Below are 21,706 nucleotides of genomic sequence, written 5' to 3' on the forward strand. Positions count from 1 at the left end.
CCGAAAAATCAAGTGGAAATAGATTAATGAGAATCTTCGAAGTGGTTCTAACTCTCTCCAAAAAATTCCATTATTTTGTCGGCAGAAAAAAAAAAAGAGAAAAGAAGGAATCAACTCTGTGGACGGAATGAGATTCACAAGATTTTTTTTGCCTTGCAGAACACGTCCCCAGGGAGCATTTGGATGACTGGAATGAGGAATCAAAATTAGCATCATATTTTGATTCCTATCCAAATTCGCCAGAAAATGAAATGAAAAAATAGCATAAAAAATTTAATTAGAAAAAATTAAATACAAATTTCATTCCAATTGGGCCGGGTTGAGAGTATAACCTCTTGGGACAGGAAACAGATTCCAAGCATTCCCTCATTTAATTCCCCCTTAATGTCATTTTTGCCCCTTGGTTTTTTGTTCAGGTTTTTAAATCAAATGCCCGACAGAATAGGAATGGGGTGCCAATTCCAACCTTGATTCCTGCAATCCAAACAAGGTCCTCATTGGATTCAAAGAAGTTTTTTGGAAGAAGTTTAGAGAGGAAAAATATTTCTAAAATTTCCTACTTTTGTACACGTGTAAAAAAGATAAAATAAACCAACCCTATTCAATTTTCTGTTAGAGGGACCTTAATATCCCTCTAAATTAACCATAGTCATCTAATTTCCTTGGGATGATCTCCCAATACGCCATAAGATGAACGGTTTGGATCACTTGCCCTTGTGCCTTTTCTCACACGTGCAATTTGAGGCTCCATCGAAACAAACAGGCGGGAGATTTTCACCCCTCTTCGCGCTTCTTAAACCCCCCCTCTCTGTTCCAACGTCAAAACCCTAAAAATCCTCAATACTCCATGTTAGGGTATCATCTCTACAAACCCTAATGGACATCCACAAAGGCTCATGGATTCTCGAATCAATCGAATGGATCGACCGTGGAATCGGAATTAGGGTTTTGGATTCCCCTGTTGAGATGGAGAACGAAACTGTGCTTGCCAGCACAGATAGGTTGGTTGTCTGATGTTTAATTTTAGTTTTCTGAATTGGAATTGCTTTTTCTCAAGGATACTGATACTGGCAATACCATGTTTTAATAACTGCACAACATCAGCTTGTCTTTTCTTCTTTAATTGGCTTCCAAGAGCTTTTTGGGAACTATAATAACCTTTTAAATCTGTTTAAACAATAAAATTCAATATGAATCAGTGCAATTATAAAAACAATTATTGTTTTCTAACTTGAAATTGCTTTTTCTAAATCATCTTGTTTAATTGTCATTCTGTGCTGGTTGGATATTCTTACTGTTACGTGCTTAATTGGCCGTAAGGCCGTAACACAAATAAACAAATGAAAAGACAAAAAAAGGGAGGGGGAGAGAGGTTGATTCGAGGCAACTGGACCTCCTAACGGTTTAATTCGAGAGGAACCATAACTCTCCTGAAACATAAGCTTCTGCTTTGGTTGCAAATTCTCTACATATTCATTGAAATATAAGAACTTAAAATACTAGCACGAAAAGAGTGCCAGATCATCAACTCATTTTCCCACTACCATGACACATAATAAAAACTAACACCCACAACCTTGATGTAGATAACTATCTAATAACTAATTTGTAACTAAAGCATATACACCATAACATTTATCGGTTACGAACCCGAATCAGTTCGCAACATGATTGATCTTCTTAGTGGGAAGATCAGGCTTCTGGACCCACTTCGAGTGACGGTTGTTAACTTACCAACTTCTCCAAAAGCTTAAGCTGTTGGAGAAAGGCGTTATTTATCTTTTATACTTTAACACTCCCTCGCACGTGTGGCCCACTTGGCAAACTCACATGTGGTCCCACTTTGGGCCGACCATCGCATGTGGATTTTTGCTCTCCGGGAGGTTTGAACTCGAGACCTTTGGCTCTGATACCATGTTAAATTTAGAGAAATTTCTATTATTCTTGGATTTCTTAGCTGCTTTACAAAGAGCCCTAATGTGTGTTTATATAAAACACCCATAGGGATAAATATAGAAAGAGATCATGATAAGAAGGGAAAGAGATAAACCTAATCTAATTCACTTTCCTAATCTAACACAACTACTCAATATAGCCCAATCAGATCAAATATGAGGAGATTTGATCTTAATCTGATTTTATTCTCTAATATGCCTCCTCAAACGTATATGGATTGAAAATCAATATATGTTTGATTACAATAGATATCCCCAAAAAGAAATGTAAATTTTTTTGATGCACACTGCTATGATTGATGTCCGCCTGTTGTTGATATTGTTGAACATAGAATTGCTGCCTGTTGTTGAAGAACGTGTCGCATGAAACATGAGCCGCACAGAGCCTCAAAGAATGAAATTGGACTCAAGCCGGAATGGGAGAGTGTTTAGGCCAGTTTTGAATACCGATCCTTCTGGAAATTGGTCACAATGAACCAAAGGTTTTATGGGCAAGACATCATGGGTCGAATACCGATCCCCATGGAATTTGAAACTACCCTCTTAGGCACGAACCTCAAGGAATCGAGGCCCCTCAATTGAGTAGAGCGATCAAGATCAATTTCAAGCACGTACCTTGAAGAGGTACCTTGACTGAAACAAGAAATGGAGATTTGAAAATTAAAGATTTGGAAGAAAGGAGAATTGAGATGAGGAACAACAAACAACTAATGTATTGACGGCAACAACAAGACGAAACTTTGAAAAAGGCAAGAAAAAAATGTGCACATATCAAATATGAGGAGTGTTATCGAATTTGGGATGGGGTGCAAATATCAAATTTGGGGTTGTAAGATGAGATGGGCTTTCAAGAAAACAATGGGCTTAAAAAAAGGAAAGGGAAGACACTATGGGAAAAAATAGATGCAAAGGGTGCTAATATCAAAACCTTTTTTTTATGGGCAAGCTGGGGTTAGGCGGACCCCGTTTAGAATTCATTAAACAGAAGGAAAAACGAATACAATTGGAGAAGGAGCCAACATCTGCCAACAAAAAAGAAAACACAATACAAGCAGGTTCCACCCAAGCTTAGTCCTTAAGCCTAACATATTTTTGACCATCTCTATCAGAGTTTATCTGATCTAAACGTTTTTGAGATAGCAGCAGTGGGGAAATGTATGCCCCCTTGCAAGGGCAAAACCTCTTTGAGAGAGAGTCTGCAGGCGCATTTCCTTCTCGCCATATATGCGAGATTCTCCATACCGAAAATCGAAGCAGACAGGATCTGATCTGATGTACAATTTGGGTTACCTTCCATGGCGTACAGGCCTTTCTCTCTATGATTTGAACCGTCGGCAAAGAGTCCACTTCAATCCAAATTCGCTTAATTCCTATAGCCACTGCCGCTTTGAGGCCATGAAGAATAGCTTGAAGCTCGAGCATGTTGATGTCAACACTTTCGAAGCTCGAGCATGTTGATATCAACGCTTTCGAAGCTCGAGCATGTTGATATCAACGCTTTCGAAGCTCGAGCATGTTGATATCAACGCTTTCATCGCATTCCACGATTTCTGAGTATACCATAATGACCATTCCTCTGTCATTTCGAAGTAATCCGCCAATGCTGGCTCCTTCCTCCTCCAGAGATGCATCACTGTTTAATTTGACCTCTTCTTTCTCAGGTTTCTCCCATGTGGAGTACCTTTCAGTATCTAATGATGGGAGGAATTTATGTTCAAAGTGTGTAGCAGCCTGGAAATTTGTTTCAGTCGGGTTATCTTGAAGAGGGAGGCCATTAATGCGAACACGGATGTCGCTGATGATTTCCTTGAGGATCAGAGCTTTATGGCTGGACTTATTTTCGAAGATTCGCTGGTTTCTCTCTCTCTCCAACAGTATATGGTAGATTGGAAACCCAATTTTAGAGCCGTGGCCCTCTGCCCTCTTCCTTCAACGGATTCTCTAATCCAATTTTCTTCCTCCAGAATTGAATTTTTTGGTTTTCTTCTTGATCCTATTCGCCATAGAATCGACCTCCATGTCCAGGCCGAGTACCCACATTTGAAAAACAAGTGATCGGTGCTTTCAGCAGCTGCTCCACATAGATTACAGGTTGTGTCGATACGGATGCCCAGATGAGCGAGCCTTTCTTTCGTATTAAGCCTTCCCTGGATAGCCTTCCAAGTAACAATGGCTTGACTGTGGCTGAAACCTTTGCACCAAATTGTTTTGCACCATTCAGGCTTCCCATGATGCTTTCTGATTTCTTCCCAAGCTGATTTGACTGTAAATTTTCCGCTTGGTTCCGGTTTCCATATTGGCAGGTTCTCTTGGCTTCCACTCCTCAGAATTTGACCCAGAATTATTTTTTCTTCCTTCAGGGACTCCTTAAACAAAACAGGGTTCCATACTCCTTGGCTTGTGACATTGTCCCTCATTTTCATTATAGCAAGGGAGGAGTAGGTACTTCTTTTAGAAATGAGTGTAGTCAGCACCCCCTTCGGGTGCCACGACTGATTCCATAATTCGTTGCTGCTTTCATCCCCCACAAGATAACAAACATGCTGTTTTGCTATATCTCTGGATTTGAGGATGCTTCTCACTCCCCACGATGGCTTTGCTGGAACCGGGATGGTCCAAATGTTTTTGTTCTTTACATATTTTGCGTGGAACCAGGCCGTCCAAAGACAATTCTTTGTGCTAATGAGGTGCCAAAGGTTCTTAATCTGCATGCTCTTTTTTACCTCTGCCAGCCTTCTTAGACCAAGGCCTCCCTCTGTTTTAGGCTTGCAAATGTCGCTCCATGCTATTGTGTGAATTTTTTTCTTCTCTTCTGTCCCCCCAGATGAAGTCTCGGAAAATCTTCTCAATGCTTTCCAAGATTCCAGAAGGCACATTGAAAGCAGCAGACCAATATAACTGGTAAGTGCTTAAAACCGATTTCACCAGCTCCACTCTACCTGCCTGAGATAGGGATTTGCTAGCCCAGGATTGAATTCTCTTTCTGATTTTTCCTATCAGCAGCTGACAATCATCCTTCTTCATTCTCGAAGTGAAAAGAGGTAACCCCAGGTACTTAATTGGCAGCGTGCCTTCTTGCATACCCAAGGTCCTCCTGATTTGCTCCTTTTTTCGACTGCTTGTTCCTGCAAAGAACACTTCACATTTAGATTTGTTAGCTTCAAGACCACTTATATCAGTAAAATCTGTCAGACATTCCATCAGCCCCTTTGCTGCTGTCCTAGTTGCATTCGAGAAGATCATCAGATCGTCCACGAACATCAAGTGAGATACTGTGAGTTCGCCTTGAACGAAAGGAGTAGAAAAGGTGTGATTTTGTCTAGCTTTCTCCAGGAGCAGAGTTAGGATCTCCATGACTAAGGTGAATAGCAACGGAGAGAGCGGGTCCCCTTGCCTTACTCCATTGGAGGAGGTGAAGTTACCGCGCGGAGAGCCATTAATCATGATGGCAAAAGAGGGTTTTGAGATGCACTCCATGATCCAATTTACCCAGGTCTGGTTAAAACCTTGCCTAAGCATGAAACCTGCAATGGTTTGTCGGTTGACATTGTCAAATGCTTTCGCCAGATCAACTTTTAAACACATTGCAGGTTTATGGTTGGGCCTATGAAAATTGTGTAATAAATCATGGGTCAGCAAGATATTTTCCTGAATTTGTCTCCCTCTAATGGAAGCTGATTGCGGAGCACTCACCAGCTTACCAATCACTGTTTTTAACCTCGAAGCTAAGATTTTTGTAATGGTTTTATAAATGACATTGCATAATGAAATAGGCCTGAATTTGGAGCGGGAGGTGGAGTCTGGGCCTTTTGGGATCAAAGTGATGAAGGTCGAATTCACCTCAGCTAGCAATTTTCCACTTTTGAAATGCTGCAACAAAGTCATGTTTAGTAAGGTACCAGAAATGCTTGAAAAAACTTGCATTGAAGCCATTTGGCCGAGGGGCCTTTTCACCATCTGCTTTTAGAATTGCTTCCTCTATTTCCTCTGTGGATACAGGACGAGTTAGATGATCAGCTTCATCTGTGGTCAACTTGTGAAGAGGTTCTGGGGGATCCTTTACGCTCCTCTTGTTTGCGTTCAGCAAGCCCCGAAAATAATCAATAAGGATGTTTTCAATTTCCTTTGGCTCTGTAGTGAGAGCTCCTTCCTCCATTTTCATCGCGATGATCTGATTGGAACTTAATCTGGATTTTATTGCCGAGTGGAAATTTTTTGTGTCGGAGTCTCCCAACTGCAACCAGCTGACTGTTGATTTCTGCCTCGCTATATTTTCTTCCAGGATCTTTACTTTTAAGAATTCATTTATGAGGTTTGTCTCTTCGTCTTTCAGGCTGTTACAATTTGGATTAGCAACTATCTTCGTCTGGATTTCCTCAAGCTCTTTTTTGATAATAGGAGAAATGATGTCGATTCGACCAAACATTTCCCTATTCCATATGGTTATATGCTTCTTTACTTCCTTCATCTTTTGAGTTAACCTAAACATGGGGTTGCCTTTTACCTCAATTCTCCATGCTTTCTCCACAAATGGGAACAGAGATAGGTCTTGCAACAAGGCATTTAGGAACTTGAAGGGCTTGGGCCCTAAACTTTTGAAGTCTCACAGCTTGACAATAATTGGGCTATGATAAGAAATTCCTGGGTTTAAATATTCCGCATAGGATAATGAGTATTGGGTCAGCGATGCACCATTTATCAGAGCCCGATCTAGCTTAGCAAACATTTTTTCTCTGGTTAGAGCTCGATTATTCCAGGAATATGGATTTCCAATCGATCGAAGATCATTTAGATTGCAGTTTTGGATGCATTCGTTGAATTCATCCATATCTTCGATTTTCGGCATTGCTCCTCCCTTTCTTTCGCTATGGTACCTTATTGCATTAAAGTCTCCTATGAGAATCCAAGGTTGGCTAATTGTACTTACAATTTGCTCTAGGTCCCTCCACAGAATTCTTCAATCAATGTTGTAGTTGTGGCCGTACACAGCCGTTTGAGTAAAGCTCTTATTCAATTGTATCATGTGAACTTCAGCATGTAAGAACTGGCTAGTTTCCATCTTCATTTGTAATTTACTCTACCCGGATCCCAAAGAATCCAAACTTTACCCTTGATAACGTTCTGATAATTTTCCCAATAGTTCCAGTCCTCTTGAATGTCATTGACAAATTCTCTAAGCTTATGGGCTCTAGCTTTCGTTTCCATGATGCAGCAACTGGGCAATTTATGATTTCTGATCAAATCTCTGATTTCATCCCTCTTTGTTTTGGAGCACAATCCTCTGATGTTCCAAGACCCTATAATATTCATTGATTTGTGAGATTCAAGGTGATTTGGGCTCCTGAAGAGTCTGCACAACTGGTACTTGAGCTCGCCCCTTTAAACTTCGGATCAGTTATTGTTTCAACTGGCGCACAATTCCAAGGAGATTGATCTGAGCCATTTCCTGCGATGATCCTGATAATTTCCTCCGGCTTCCAATGATCCGTGCTTAATTTCTGTTCAACCGAGGTATGGCCTTTCGTTTGGATCTCAGTTCTACTTTCCTGGACATTTCTGATGGATAGGGCTAAGCCAGGGGACCAATCTTTTCTCAGATTAGCAAATGCTGAGGGGGGTTCATGGTCTGAGAGTGCTTCACTTTCTTCTTCCGACGGCCTTTGCTCCTCTTCTTCTTTCTGATCATTTGCCTCTTCATCTTCAATCAGAGTTTGTAACACATTGAAGTGGTTGTGAGTTATAATACTGGGATGCTGAACTGATTTTGAGGGTCTTTCCACTTCAGTGGATTTGCTTTTTCTTACTTGAAAGTTTTCCCCTGTGTCTGTCATTTTTTTAACTTGGTTTTCCAAATTTCCGCCTTCTTTGTCTGTTTGGGCCTCCACTCCTGCTTTGAGGTAATAATTGGGACATTTCTTTCAGTACCGAGGGGGCATACCTTTGCCGAATGACTAAAAGTATTGCATTTGTGGCATGAATTGGGTTTCCAATCATATTTGACAGGTTCAGAAGTAATTTCAGAGGAAATTCTAATTTGGATGGTGTCTGGGAGGTTTGTGCCAGCTTCAATTTTCCACACAAATACGAGCAAAGCTCAATCGTGAAGATTCAGCTGTTTGGCTGTCCATGTAGAGGGGTTTTCCGAATCCGTTAGCAATTTTGCTAAGGATTCTGTTCGTCCAGAATTTTAGATGAAGATTTGGCAATTTAATCCAGATTGGGATATGCTTCAGGTTTGCTTTTTCCACCAAAACATCTTTGGACCATTTTCTTAGAATAAGAGGTCTACCACCATAGCTGTGGGCTAGGGTTTCCAGCACTTGAGAGCAGTCTTCTGAGTTTGTAAATTTGAATAGGAAGAACCCATTACTCATGGCGATGAGCTGTACATCCCCTTTCCACTTCCATTTTCTGGCTAGATGATCTCTCAGAGCCAGAAAATAAGGTCTTCGCCTAGAGGAGTCACTCCTGATTGATGCTGTCCCAATAACTCTTCCCAACGTAGGTAGGTGGGGGAAATCCGATTCAGCCACTGCCTTTTGTGAAGCGTTCAGAATTTCTCTGGTCTCGTTTAGGCCCTCCACAGTGCTTTCCAAGCCTTGACTTTCAAAATTTGAAATTAGCGTTTCTGTTTGGGCGTGGGGTTCAAGAGATGGTTAGCATTATCCATCGGATCTAGGCCTAGGCTCTAGGCTTTCCTTTAATGGACTGTGCTAGAGGATTTGGGGAATATTTCCACAAATAGCAAATTTTCCTTCTCCTTCCTCTTCCTTCGTTTCCCGCCCATGGTTAGCCTCTTCAGGAAATATATACTGGTTCAGCTTGGGGGCTGAGGGTGGGGCGAAATCGGCATGGTAGTCCACTTCTTCAAGCAGCTTTGTTCTCTGATTTTTAGGATTTTTCTCCTTCTTCTCTTTGCCATGGCTTTGATTACCTGTGTTTTTGGGCGATGCACCTCTGGTTTGTGTTTCTGGTTTATCAAAAATTTTATGGACCCTTGTGGCTCTTTTGAAATGTGTGGTGGGGTCGAAACCTTGTGTAACTTCTTCTTCCTCGTATCTTCCTTCTCTGAGAGCTGCTATGTTTTTATAGATATCCTTTTCTCTATCTGATATCCAGAGGGGGGCTTGAAGGGCTTGGGCCCTTGAGCTTTTTGGGGGACCTGAAGGGCTTGGGCCCTCAAGATTTTTTTCGAGATCATTATCCAGAAATGAAAGATCCTCATCTGGCCAGTATCCATGGCCTGCTTGGATAGCATCTCCAAATCCCAGAGGGGAGTCCTTACCTGGGTCTGAATGTTCAGAAAAACTTTTTTCAGGAGAGTTATGAGCAGAAAGAAGGTCGTCGAAACCATATTCTGCTTCAAGTTCTTTCACAGCTTGGGGGATGCCTGGATCAGGGGGTTTCTCCATGAGCAACCCGAGCAGAGGACCAGCTATAAGAGGGTTATTGTAAAAGAACTTCTCAGCATAGAAACGTTAACCTAGGGGTGAGTAGTTTGCAAAGGACAAAAGGAAAGAGTGTTGGAATGAAATGGGATATGGGAACCAAAGAATCCATGGCCCATAACATCATTGAAGTTGGGAATACAAATATCTGGGAAGTTGAAACCATAGGCCGTGCTTTTGATTACATTGCAATCATCATGACTCATGACATGCATAGCTTGACTTCCATGCCTTTTTTTTTTTTTAATGAAATAAAAGGAAGAGGAAGAACCCATCTTTTATTTCTTCTTCAAACTAGAGGCAGCAAATCGGGGAGGAGATTGTTGTGATACTTGGGCGGGCGACAACTGCGAGATTGAACAGATAAGAGATGGTGAAATATGTTTGTGTTTATAAGTCTAGAGAGAAAGGAGAAACCAGAGGCTGTGCAGATGTTGGGAAAAAAGGGCAGTAGAAGCGCCGGGAGAGTTGGTGGCCGGGCGGACGGCAAAATCGCTGTCCGCCAGAGAGCGGAAGTGCTTGTTTTGTGGTCAGTGACATATCAATGGCTCTGATACCATGATAACTTACCAACTTCTCCAAAAGCTTAAGTTGTTGGAGAGAGGTGTTATTTATCTTTTATACTTTAACAAAGGTTCTATGCACAGAAACACAGTTTTGAGTTTGGAATTATTCATTAATTCGAAAAAGACTGCTTGGATGTTATTTATAAATAGGGAACCTAATTGACCACTTCCTCTAGGACTTCTTTCCAAGAAAATATAGATAACCCTTATCTCTAAGACTCCTATCCATACCAAACAACTAGGCAGAGAATTCCACAAGCTATTTAAAGTATAAATTAATTTATTCTACCCTAAGTGGGACCGTCTAGGCACACAACAGTTCTCTGTTTTTGTTATGTTTTTGTCCTGACAAGTTTTCTTATCAGTCTTCATTTTGAAATAAAAAGTTAAGCAATTGCATGATTGTAACTTATGCATGTGACTACGGTAATTTTATATTCTTCATGTTTTGTTTCATTGTTTTGGTGCTAATATACTATACTTGTTTGTTATTTTATGAATTCCACAATCATTCTGAGAAAGTTTTCTTTTGACATACATTGCCCAGATAAATGTAAAGGGACTTCACAGCCTAGAGAGAAAGATGTACCCATTCAAGAAATAACTTCTGCTGAGGAAAGAGAGAAGCCTAGAGAGAAAGATGTACCCATTCAAGACACAAATTCTACTGAGGAAAGAGAGATTGCAATGCCAAAAGAAGTGGGCACTTCTCACGTTGTGAATCTGGGTAGCTGTGTAATAGGGAATAAATATGATGGCCTATCTACACCCGATGTAAATAAAGTGCGAAAGGACCTTAAATCCAGCTGTATAAATCTGCAAACAGTTGTGAAAGATCCTCTTCCGGATTCTCTGAAAATGGTTGAAAGAATATTAGTAAATATGCCAACTGAACAAATAAATCAGGAAGGTCCTGAAGACAATCATAATCTGGTAGATGTAGATTTGTGTAATTCTTCTGTTGATAAGGGTGTTGAAGCTACTCATGTCGGGGAAACTAATACGGCAAACCAGAATGACAGACAGGATGGAGCATCGTGGCCTGGATTTATGGTTCGGAATAGGACTGCCCATACTTATGAGGTAATGATTGAATTGTCCTTTGTTGTGTTATTCTTCATTTCTTTTCTGTTTACATTGTTTTTAAGCTTATCGAGTAGATAATGCTGTTTTGTAAATGTCATTTAAATATACAAGGGACTTGAAATTTATATTCCTGCTGATCATAATTTTTTTTGTTAGAATATGGCCTTCTTCTCCGGCCTTCATCTATAATAGACAGTATACATAAGGGGAAAACATGGGTTTCCATGCCCATCTCCCCATGCCATTTAGAAACTTTGAAGCCATTTATCTATCTATATCATCTCTATACCAATTATAAGTAGAACGTTGGGGTTGCCATGAACAATTCCTATTTTTAATACCAAATGTAAATAAAATAAATGAAAATCTAGGCTGTTTTGTAAATCTCTCTATCCAGCCCCTAGGATATTTAAAACCCTAGAAATGTAAATCTCTCTCTATTAATCATCTATGCTGTTTAAAATTCTAAAAATGTAAGTCTATCTCCGTTAGGTCCTTACCCATCCAAAAGATTCAAAACCATATAAATGTAAATCTCTCTCTATTAAGCTTGTCAAAGCATAAAAGATTAAATACTGCCCTTCTCCAACAGCTTAAGCTTTTGGAGAATTCGGTAAGTTTCTAACATGGTATCAGAGCCAAAAGTCTCGAGTTCAAACCTCCCCGATGTCAAAAGAAAAAAATCCACATGCAATGGTCGGCCCAAGGTGGGACCACATGAGCCACGTGTTTGCCAAGTGGACCACACTTGAGGGGGAGTGTTAAAGTATAAAAGATTAAATACTGCCCTTCTCCAACAGCGTAAGCTTTTGGAGAAGTCGGTAAGTTTCTAACAAAGCCTTTAGGCTATTTTAATCTTTGCGTATTAGATATATAATATGTTATTTAAGCCTTATAACTGTAAATTTATATATTAATAATAAATACCTTGCACTTATAAACAATACTATGATGTGATTTAAATGCATGCACATAAAAAGAAAAAGAAAGAAAGGTGGCTCTAGTCCCCATGCATGTCACATGTATGCCATCTGATTTGTTGATATGATGGGTAACTCTGATCCAACCCATTGAAGTTGGTCCCACGTGATTGAATGATCCTAGAACCTTGATCAATAAGGTGTCTTTAGGAACTTCCCATGAAAAGCTACGGCATTGATATTTTGTATGGAGTTATCTTACAAATGGGATATTCCTGAGGCATTGGGCTATGACCATGTACACTAACTCAAGGGGACCACACATGTGTCATGTGAGACCCAAGACAGGAGTATTTACACCCACGACCCCCAACCCAAAAAAAAAACATTAATCATTAGCGCATATATTTTGATTGAATATTTAATGGACTTTGTGTGTCTCCTAAGGTTATTTAAAACCTTATAAATGTAAAATTTCCTTTAAATATTAAATCTATACTTATATATAAAGCTAAATGTGGTACGCTGTGGTTGTGCCACGTGGCACCCCTCTGCAAACCACATCTTTTCCTTTTTTTTTAACCCTCTTTTTTTTTAACGCAAAAAACCCAAACCGTTGTGGCTATTCGACAACATCACATTTTTTTAAAATTTTTCAAAAAGGGTGTGGCTTTTCAGAAACGTTTTATAACTTAAAACGCTAATCCTATTCTAAGGGTTCTCCAACTCTCCCTCCGACTTGCTTTCTGTTTCAGGTACGAGAGCCCCCTCCTCCTTTTTATTTGGTAAAAAAACATTTAAGTAGCATTTTTCAAAAGAATGAAGAAATTTATCCTGAAAATTGGGTTTTTTGCGTTGAGAACAGATTTGGGTTTGTAACAGAAACCTAAATTTTTTACACGAAAAAAATTAAATAATCACTAACCCCTTTGTGGTTGAATCCCTCTTTGTTAGAGTGTTCGAGTGTTCGAGTGCTTAATACATTCTATTGGTATTTTTTTTGGTAATTTTTCTACTTTGCTTCCTTTTGTCATTAATTTTTCATTTAAAACTTAGTACTCGCATGATTATTATAAATTGCTTTTATCTATGGCTAGCCACCTTTGCCCAAATCGTACTTCTGCAGCAAAGGATGGGCGACAAGCCGAAAAGTACATTCGGCGAAAGTGGCTAGCGAATCCCTATTTAAAAAACAAATCTTAAAAAAAGTATTATAATATTATTTAAACCCGAGTTTTAAAATTTTATATATAAACTTTAAAATTTATAAAATTAAAAAGGGATCCTTTTGATTTAATAGTTTTAAATATATTTATAAAAGGAATTTATAAATTAAGGATTTTACATATTTATAAATTAAGGAAACTGAGAGTAAATATTTATAAATTAAGGAAACTGAGAGTAAATATTTATAAATTAAGGATTTTACATATTCATTTGGAAGGTTGCTATGAGAGTAAAACGGGGAGACGTGGGATATTTATGGTTTCACTGGATGCAATGAAATCATTAAGGAAACTGAGAGTAAATTAGGAGACGTAGGATATTTTAGGGATCATGGAAATGGTTGACGAAATTGGAATTCTTTTCACTGGATGCAATGAAATTGAAATTGGAATTCTATTTGACCATTTCTGTATTCTAATGGTGGAATTACAGTGCGTTTATTCTGGACTTGCGAATTGGAAATCTGCTTGGGCAATGGAACCAGTGTATATGATTGCATATGAGATTAGGGTTATTGCAAAAAAGGTTTGAATCTCAATCTTGGTCTTTATATCTACACATCTGCATTTGGTTTAATCCCTCTCTTCATTGGGATCTTTTCTCTTTTTTGTCTTTTTCTTATTCCTTTAGGGGTTTTATTTCCATAATTCCATTTCATTGGTTAAATAAGCCCCTTTAAGTTGTTCTTTATTTCCTTCTATATAAAGTCCTTGCTATCTGAATGAAATCCAATTTTGTATGCAAAGTGACTACCATACAGTCAAGATTGTTCACTATATATCAGTCATGCTAATCTTTATTACCATGAAATTATTTTTTATTGTAGAAGAGATTTTATTTCCTCTAAGTTAGTGATCTTCTTCATATTTCCTCTAGCTGTAATATTTACACACATATATCTTGATATTTCTTTACCTGACATTTGTATGTAGCAATGTTTCGATTGCTTGATTTATTAATTTTAATAGTAGCGATTACCTTGAATTACAGATATGTTGATTATTTGATTCAGTTTTTGTTGGCTGCCTGGTGGGAAAAACACATGTTTCATTTTGTTTGGGGTTCTTCTCTTTCTTTTTAAGTGGGACAGAACTAATACTATTTTCGTCGATTCCCATTGAAAGGTGATGCTGAAATGATTAGACACATGAGCAAGACCATATTCAAGTAAGTAGTTATGACTTAGGAGTGATTTTCGGATTGGCCTTATTATAATTTGTGATTAGTAGCACATCAATTTTGTTTAACTGTTGATGTTTTATAGGTCACACCAAAGATCTTACCCATTAATGTTTGCTGAGATCGATCAATGCAGCGTATAGTGCATGAAGCGTGGTACCTGAAAAATTTATGCAAGAGAGACAAAAAATGTAAGCCGGGAGTTGCAACTAGATGGGTCAATTGAGTGGATGGATGATGAAGATATCAACCAAATACCTACCCTGCACATCGGGAACTTCTCATAAGTTGAGTCTCCTTGGTATTCCTTTTCACATGTAAATGTTTTTCCATGTTCATTGAATGCCTAAAAGAACAATCCATCTATGGCTTTAATTTTTTTGCGTGTGAAAAACCACATAGATATGTGGCTAAATCAATACCATATTCAAGTTACTTTCAGTTACGCCATGGGTGAGAAGGTACAGGTAACACACAATACTACAGTTGATTGTTTGAGAATGAAATTGTGTTGAAAAATTAGCATTGGAAACTTATGGACTAAATGTTCCATTTACATTTCTGGGTTATTTTGTCATGTTAAACATCACATTTTCTCCATTGTTTCAATTTGAGACAACAAACCTGATTTGCAAATCACCAAATCCTCAAGTATATGTTGCTATGTATTTCTGAGGTTTAAATTTGCCTGTCCTTCATCTCCATACATCTCTGGATTTAAGCTTCTTCTTCCATTTCTATATGTGTATTTTTTTCATTTTAAATGAAATTTATTGAATTCCTTATTTGGCAGGGAGGTAAGAGGTGGTTGAGGTGGCTAGCAAAATGGGAATAAATGAGACTAAGGCTTCAAGTGAGGGTGTAGTTCATTTCTCTTTAGTTTGTGAATTTAAAAACGGGGCAAATACAGACTTTCATTTCATATGTAGTTTCTATTGCTAATCACATCAACATAGACAAAAAAAAAATACCACAGATGCAATATTTACTTATGTATAAACTGTGAAAGTTAATGATTATTTCCTACTATGTCAGTCACTTTGTTTGTTTAAGAGCAGTACTGATAAAATATATAACTCAACACAACTGAATAGTAGAACGAGGATAACCTGGGTAAATAATTCACTGGGTAAATAATTCACTGATTGTTGTAGGAGATCAAATTAGTAAGCTTATGTAGTTGGTAAGCTGTCAACATAACATGTCCATGATACCATTCCAAAAAAAAAAAAAACATAACATGTCCATGGGTGGAAGAGATTTGTTTGAATACCGATATTATCAATATCATTGTGTAGGGTATGCTCAGGAATCCCTCTTAGTTAAGTCGGCCCGTCATGGTCAAATCCCAATCTTTGGGAAGAGGCCTTTGTGAGAAATAAATTTGTAATCATCAATCTTTTTTAACCAGTTCTTGTAGAAAATCAGCATGATAATAGATCAAGCTGCATCAATATTATTTCCAGCCTTTGGGATTGGAGTTATACTCACTATAGGGACAAATAAATCTCATAGAACCTACTCAAATGTAAGAACTGTATTCACTATTTTCTCACATTTCCAAATTGCATATTTTGTTATGATTGTATTTTTTTAAGAAGGTTTTAAATCACACTTTTTTTGCTGTCCCGTGCATCGCACGGGTTGGCCCACTAGTATATTATAAAATATAATTTCTTTATAGCTACTAAATATCTTATACATGCAAATTCCTATAAAGCTATTAAGTGCTGTATATCTGTAAATTCCTTTATCTATTAAATTACTAATTTTTTGAAGCTCCAACTCTTTTTTACATGATAAAAAACTACTCAGCCGCGCCAATTGAGTACTCGACCGGGTCGTGCCGAGTCGACTAGGATTTTCTTCAACCGTGTTTTGACCACATCCGTGTTTTGAAACACTGCCTAAAACGGCCAAAGTTGGGACCCATGCCATTCATCTTGCGATCAAACATGGTTTGGGAATCCAGAGTGTGATAAATAAGGAAACAACAAGTGGAGAAGGAAACGGTGAACTCAAGTTGAACCCAAAGCAAAGTTGAAATTCGAGACCTGGAGTGAAATGTATTAGTTCATAGTTGAACGAAACCTGAAATAAGCAAAAGGTAAATAAAAAATCGATGCAACTTAGTATGCGAGGACATTGACATTGACACACCATCGCGGGTGCTAGAGCCGTCGACTGCACCAGCTAGGAAGGGTCTGCCAAAAGGGAGATGGGTCAGCCAAATGGCATTGTTCGAGAGGTGGAAGGCAAACAATGGAGAATCAATTTGACCCGGTGAACATCAGGGTTGCCACACCGGTATTCTAGGGTCGATCGGGGCTCATTCCAGAACTGGGCTGAGTCAACGAGTCAGTTTCCGGCAAGATATCACATTCTTTCGCTTTTAATGTCCATTCGTCTGTAGAATGGTCAAAGCCTAGATTTTTATCACCCACAGCAAGATGATGGCGATCATCATTGCTTCTGACCAAAGGAGAGAGGCGTCGATCTACAAAGCACCTATAACCTTTTACTTGATTTGGCACCTCTCTCCAAACCCTAATAACATTACATGTTTTTGACCTTCCGGCTATATGATTGATCACAGATCTACGGTGTAGATCATCTTGAGAGTAGAACGCATAGGAAACCCTATTTGCTTTGTTCGCATTAGACTTTCCAGTTGTTGGATGTATGAGTGTTCTACAGTGGAGACCACTTGGTGAATAAAAAAAACCCAACAATGTGCTGAACATTTTGCAACCGGCGGATTACCTATCTTGAGCGATGGAAACCCAACAACCGCCATGACAACGTCTTCCTCCTCTAGTGTAATATTCCTCTTTAAGGAACCCCTATACTTTCCAGCCTCCAACACCGTTGGATGTATTGGTGTTTACGGTGGAGGGGGAACCAAAAAACCCAACAAGGTCCTATCTTGAGCGATGGATTCATTCTCCACTGTATTCAAAATTTGAATAAGCCTAGGCCGCCACGACGTCATCTTCCTCCTCTACTATAATGTTCTTTAAGGAATCCTTAGACCTTCCAGCTGTTGGATGTATCGATGTTCTATGTTGGAGACTACTTCGTGAACCAAAAAACCCAACAAGGTGCTGGACATTTTGCAACCGACGGATTACCTATCTTGAGCGATGTGTTCATATTCTCCATAGATTCAAAATTTGAATAAACATAGGCTGCCACGACCTCATCTTCCTCCTCTACAGTAATGTTCCTCTGTAAGGAATCCCCGGCCTTCCCCATCAGTCTGGGCTTTTGGGTATAGTGGTTAAGATATTTACAATTGGTGTAAGAGCAAAACCACATCGACGGTACATGTGATTCTGGTAGTGAACACGATGCAGTGAATCTGTGGCAGCATGCCCTTCACAGAGAGCCATGTGGTAGTGACCCGCTTGGCAGTGTGCCACCGAGTACTTTGGACTCTGGGCGTGGGGGTATTGTGTAATGCTCCTCTTTAAGGAATCCCTGGCCTTCCCCATTAGTTCAAGCTTTTGGGCGTAATGGTTGAGATCTGCTATGGATTGCTCAAACCGCATCATCGTCATCGCAAGAGATACCCTCGATCATTCTTGCCTGCAGCAGTGACCATGCAAACAGATTTTTTATCGGGGTAGACTTGGCTATGCTGGCCCTTAGTCTTCATTTCTCACCATCACTGGAAACCATTGCTCACCGACCCTCATTTTCACCTCATAGTGCAAGGATTGCCATTCTCGCATTTGGATCAACACTCTCGGGCTGTCCAATCTACAACCCTCAATGGAGTCCTTGTCGATCTCTCTCACTTGACCGAAATGGATCAGTAAAGGTCTCAACTACCCAACCGTGTAATGGAATGACTTAGTACTAGCTAAGCTTGCTGGGTGCCAAGGGTAGAGGCTGTCCAGTACACCTCCCATGGGTCCACCAATTCGAGAGGTGTGTGTTTCGGATTTTTCTTTGGCTACCTCAAATAGGTAGGTGCCTGGTCCTATGAGTTTAGTTTTCAGGCCAAATGCGATTCCTCATTTTCTTCTAGCCCATTCCTTCAAAATTTCCATCTCCATTTATATCCATGTAATTCTTTATTCAAGCAGTGCTTCAGAAGTCTTCATTTCATCTCTACCATTTTTATTTCATTATTATCTTCGGTTCCTCATTTTTCATTGACATGGTGACAATGCTGCCTCTGTTCTTTTTTATCGGCTACCTGGCTTCTCTAAACTGATAGGTAACATGAGAGAAACGAACACAAAATTGTGAAGTTGCGGGAGTGGTATTCGAACCATAGTTTCAAAACTCCCCCACGTCATCATGGACTCCCCTGAGTCAACTCCCTTCTCCCCTGGCCGCGTTCCACAATTTTCATTACAAAGTCAATAAAAACTCCTTTGACTCTCCCTGGTCATGACTATGTTGTTCCGAGTTGACTGGGATTTTCTTCGGACGTGTTTTGACCCACATCCGCATTTTGAAACACTGATTCGAACCACAGTAATGAGTAGGGGTAAGCATTAAAGGAAGAGAGAAGCTTTCAAAAGATATGGCTTACAACCCGTGTATGACAGATTTCAAAAAAGTTGGAAGGCCTGCCTCTTTTACTAAGACAGGGGTTCCATATTGATCAATTCCTTATCTGTAGCTACTCACTAATCTCCACATTCTCTTTGATTTTGCCTTGTGAATCTGATGTCCTAATTTGTACTATCATTTCTCTGTCCTTTCTATACTCGATTTTTTAGCAGATTTTTACATTTGCTTCTTGAGAAGTAGTTTGGGAATATGCATCTTGAATAGAACCAGCCACCTGCTCCATTCTCCTTAATCCTAGTTTTTAATTGTTCTCATTTGATATTTTGTCTTTACCTTGTTCCTGATTTCTTTCTCTTTTTCAGTCATCTTTCTATCCCCGAACTTCAAGCACTCTCTCAAAAACCTCAATATTGGACCAAATCACGTCTCTGCAGCTGATTTAATCCATAAAAAAACCTTAGGTGTACTCCATAAGATCAGTTAAGCTTGGAACTTATGCTTAACAACACTCCAAGGTAGTGGCCACTTCCTCAACAGATCACTACCATGGACTTACCTTTCCTTTTCATCCATCGTCCTTTGATCCAGTCTTGGCGTAGATTTTGCATTGCATCAATCCCTCTCTATTAGAGAGAATTCGACTTCGAGCTTGGAGAGATGTACTGAAGAAATTCTTCCGTAAAGTCAAATAGTGAAAGGGAATGATGTGCAGATTCCCTTGTTCATTATGTCGGTTTCGTAGCCGAGGGCCATGTGAGTTTCCTTTGGCCTTCTTGGTGTTGCTATTTTTGTTTTGCTTTATTAATATATTTCACTTGTTCAAAAAAAAAAAAAAAAGTAGATGCGGTCTTGATTTTTATGACTTTTATATCTAAGATGAATACTTTTTTGCTTAGGAGTTTCCTCAAACAGTGGTACTGCCTTTTCAGCTGGATCAAGATTCATGTGAGCATTAGCAATATCACAGTAATAACCAAGCCTCTGTTGTGCATTTTATCAAACAATTGATGTACACATGTGCTGCCATATAGGTTTTGTTTTATGATTAGTATTTAGTTACGACGGTGTTCCTCCTTTTTCTTGTAGCTTATAAAGAAACCTAGATCCTCCCCATCATTCTTGTAGACATCAAATCCTTGTAGAATTTTGGTTGGTGCATCTCCTCATTTGGATATTCATCATAATCGAACTCATACAAAATATCTGACAAGGCTGTCATTTTCAGAAATGTCGGGTTCTTCTTTTTCACAATCCTCCTTTCTCCCCCTTTATCTCTACTATATTTTGTTTCTAAGGAATATGTTGTTTTGATGCCTTGCTGCTTCTGTTTGCACTCTCCTTACCATAAAAAGTCGGTTGTAAACTTTTCATTCTTGATGATACCACTCCATGTATCTTGAATGACATAAAAATATATAGTAAATTTGTGGATTAGCCGAGCTTTGCTCAATGTTATTCTCCCATTGGAAGAGAACTTTTTTTCCCATGATGCTAGTGTTCCCCACACACAAACACTAAGATGACAAATTGGAAGTGGGAGAGTGAGGGGAAAATAATGGGGTGCCAGTGTATTTTTTATTTTTATTTTTCTATGACGTGGCTTAGAGTCACACCTTAGTAAATAGGTTGAGAAGAACCACGTGAGAAAGATTACATAATACTTGTTGAAAACTTGAAATTGATGTGTCAATGAGATATCATTATATGAAAAGCCATAATATAATGTTCTTGATTTCTCTTCCTATTCATCATCAGGATAAAATAACACTGGTTGATGTTTAACACATTTGTTCTATTCCAACTTTTGCACATTTGAAATCTCAAGTTATGGACTTATGTCACACATTTTTTGTTAATCGAGTTGGTAGTTTTTTCTCCATGCAGTGGGATGAAGATTCGATTGAGTCCTCGTCAAAAAATTCACCAAATCGTTCGAGGGAAATTTGTTTGCTTAGCCCAAAGAACAACGCAATATCTCCGTTGAATAAGCGAGGTGGGACGAGATATAGGAGAAAAAATAAGAGGTGGAGTTTACAGGAAGAAGAGGCTTTAAGAGATGCCGTGCAAAAGTAGGTAGTTGTTTGGGCTAGGAAAAATAGTATCCGAAAATTCCTGTTTATTTTCTATTATTCTTTAATAATTATTGTTAATTGCAGTTTTTGTGTCCATTATAAAGTCATGTGGTAAGTTTACTATCCCTACCTTGACATGATTGTGTCTATTATTAGAATCTAATATATAAAAAGAGGGGTTGGGCCTCTAGCTCAGTGGGTAAGGCTTTGTTCTCTGACTTTGAGGTCGGTGGTTCAATCCCAGCTTACCTACCCAAAAAAAGAAAAAAAATTGATCGTGTCTATATGTTCAATTATCTCAAGTTCTCTATCTATTTCTTTGTCTTCTCATTTTCTTGAATAGATTGATGAGGGTTAACCTTTGTACGCACTCATGTTATCTTTTTTCCTGTGAAGGCATGGCACGGGAAGATGGGCATTCATTTTGAATCGCTATACTGAAAACTTCGAGGAGAGAACACCGGTAATTATGATGTCATTGCTCATTTAAAATGAAATCTCTTATGCTGTTTTGTATTCTCGATGGAGGTGGGTTTGATAATGAAAGCTCACATTGCACAGATTGAGGACAAGTGGCGAAATATGGTGCATTAGCTTATTTGATATGCATTGTGTGGTCCTTCAACTTATCAAGTACATTGTCTATTTGTCGTATTTATTTGTGCATTTTCGCTTTTCGTATGCTGGCTGTCTGCTAGAGTCCTATTATTGCTGAAAAAGGTATTA

General features: G+C 38.9%; 3 protein-coding genes across 5 annotated transcripts; 1 reads left to right on the plus strand and 2 right to left on the minus strand.

The window, feature by feature from the left end:
- Nucleotides 1–3,446: 3,446 nt before the first annotated feature.
- LOC143850568 (uncharacterized) lies at nt 3,447–4,666 on the minus strand. The gene is made up of 2 exons (XM_077359801.1): nt 3,994–4,666; nt 3,447–3,646 (listed from the first exon to the last, which is right to left on the minus strand). The coding sequence occupies exons 1-2, from the start codon at nt 4,664–4,666 to the stop codon at nt 3,447–3,449; spliced, it is 873 nt and encodes a 290-aa protein (XP_077215916.1).
- A 1,130-nt stretch (nt 4,667–5,796) lies between these two features.
- On the minus strand, nt 5,797–6,423 carry LOC143850569 (uncharacterized). Its single transcript, XM_077359803.1, has one exon. It carries the CDS (start codon nt 6,421–6,423, stop codon nt 5,797–5,799), a length of 627 nt encoding a protein of 208 aa, XP_077215918.1.
- Nucleotides 6,424–9,689: 3,266 nt separating this feature from the next.
- LOC143851157 (uncharacterized) lies at nt 9,690–21,444 on the plus strand. 3 transcript variants are annotated; one of them, XR_013236239.1, is made up of 8 exons: nt 9,690–9,932; nt 10,517–11,052; nt 13,635–13,727; nt 14,327–14,369; nt 14,518–14,668; nt 15,175–15,234; nt 20,793–20,977; nt 21,377–21,444. XR_013236239.1 is itself a non-coding variant. In XM_077360499.1 (5 exons), the coding sequence occupies exons 2-4, from the start codon at nt 10,657–10,659 to the stop codon at nt 14,339–14,341; spliced, it is 504 nt and encodes a 167-aa protein (XP_077216614.1). In that variant the 5' UTR covers nt 9,694–9,932; nt 10,517–10,656; the 3' UTR covers nt 14,342–14,369; nt 14,467–15,142. The 3 variants fall into 3 exon arrangements, 1 of the variants encoding a protein (XP_077216614.1); XR_013236238.1 differs by having other exon boundaries at nt 9,694–9,932; nt 14,467–14,668; XM_077360499.1 differs by lacking the exons at nt 15,175–15,234; nt 20,793–20,977; nt 21,377–21,444 and having other exon boundaries at nt 9,694–9,932; nt 14,467–15,142.
- Nucleotides 21,445–21,706: the final 262 nt, after the last annotated feature.

The sequence above is a fragment of the Tasmannia lanceolata genome, unplaced genomic scaffold, assembly GCF_043159265.1.
Source record: "Tasmannia lanceolata isolate RefF3 unplaced genomic scaffold, GAP_Taslan_0.1 ptg000018l, whole genome shotgun sequence".
In the NCBI taxonomy this organism is placed as follows: Eukaryota; Viridiplantae; Streptophyta; class Magnoliopsida; order Canellales; family Winteraceae; genus Tasmannia; species Tasmannia lanceolata.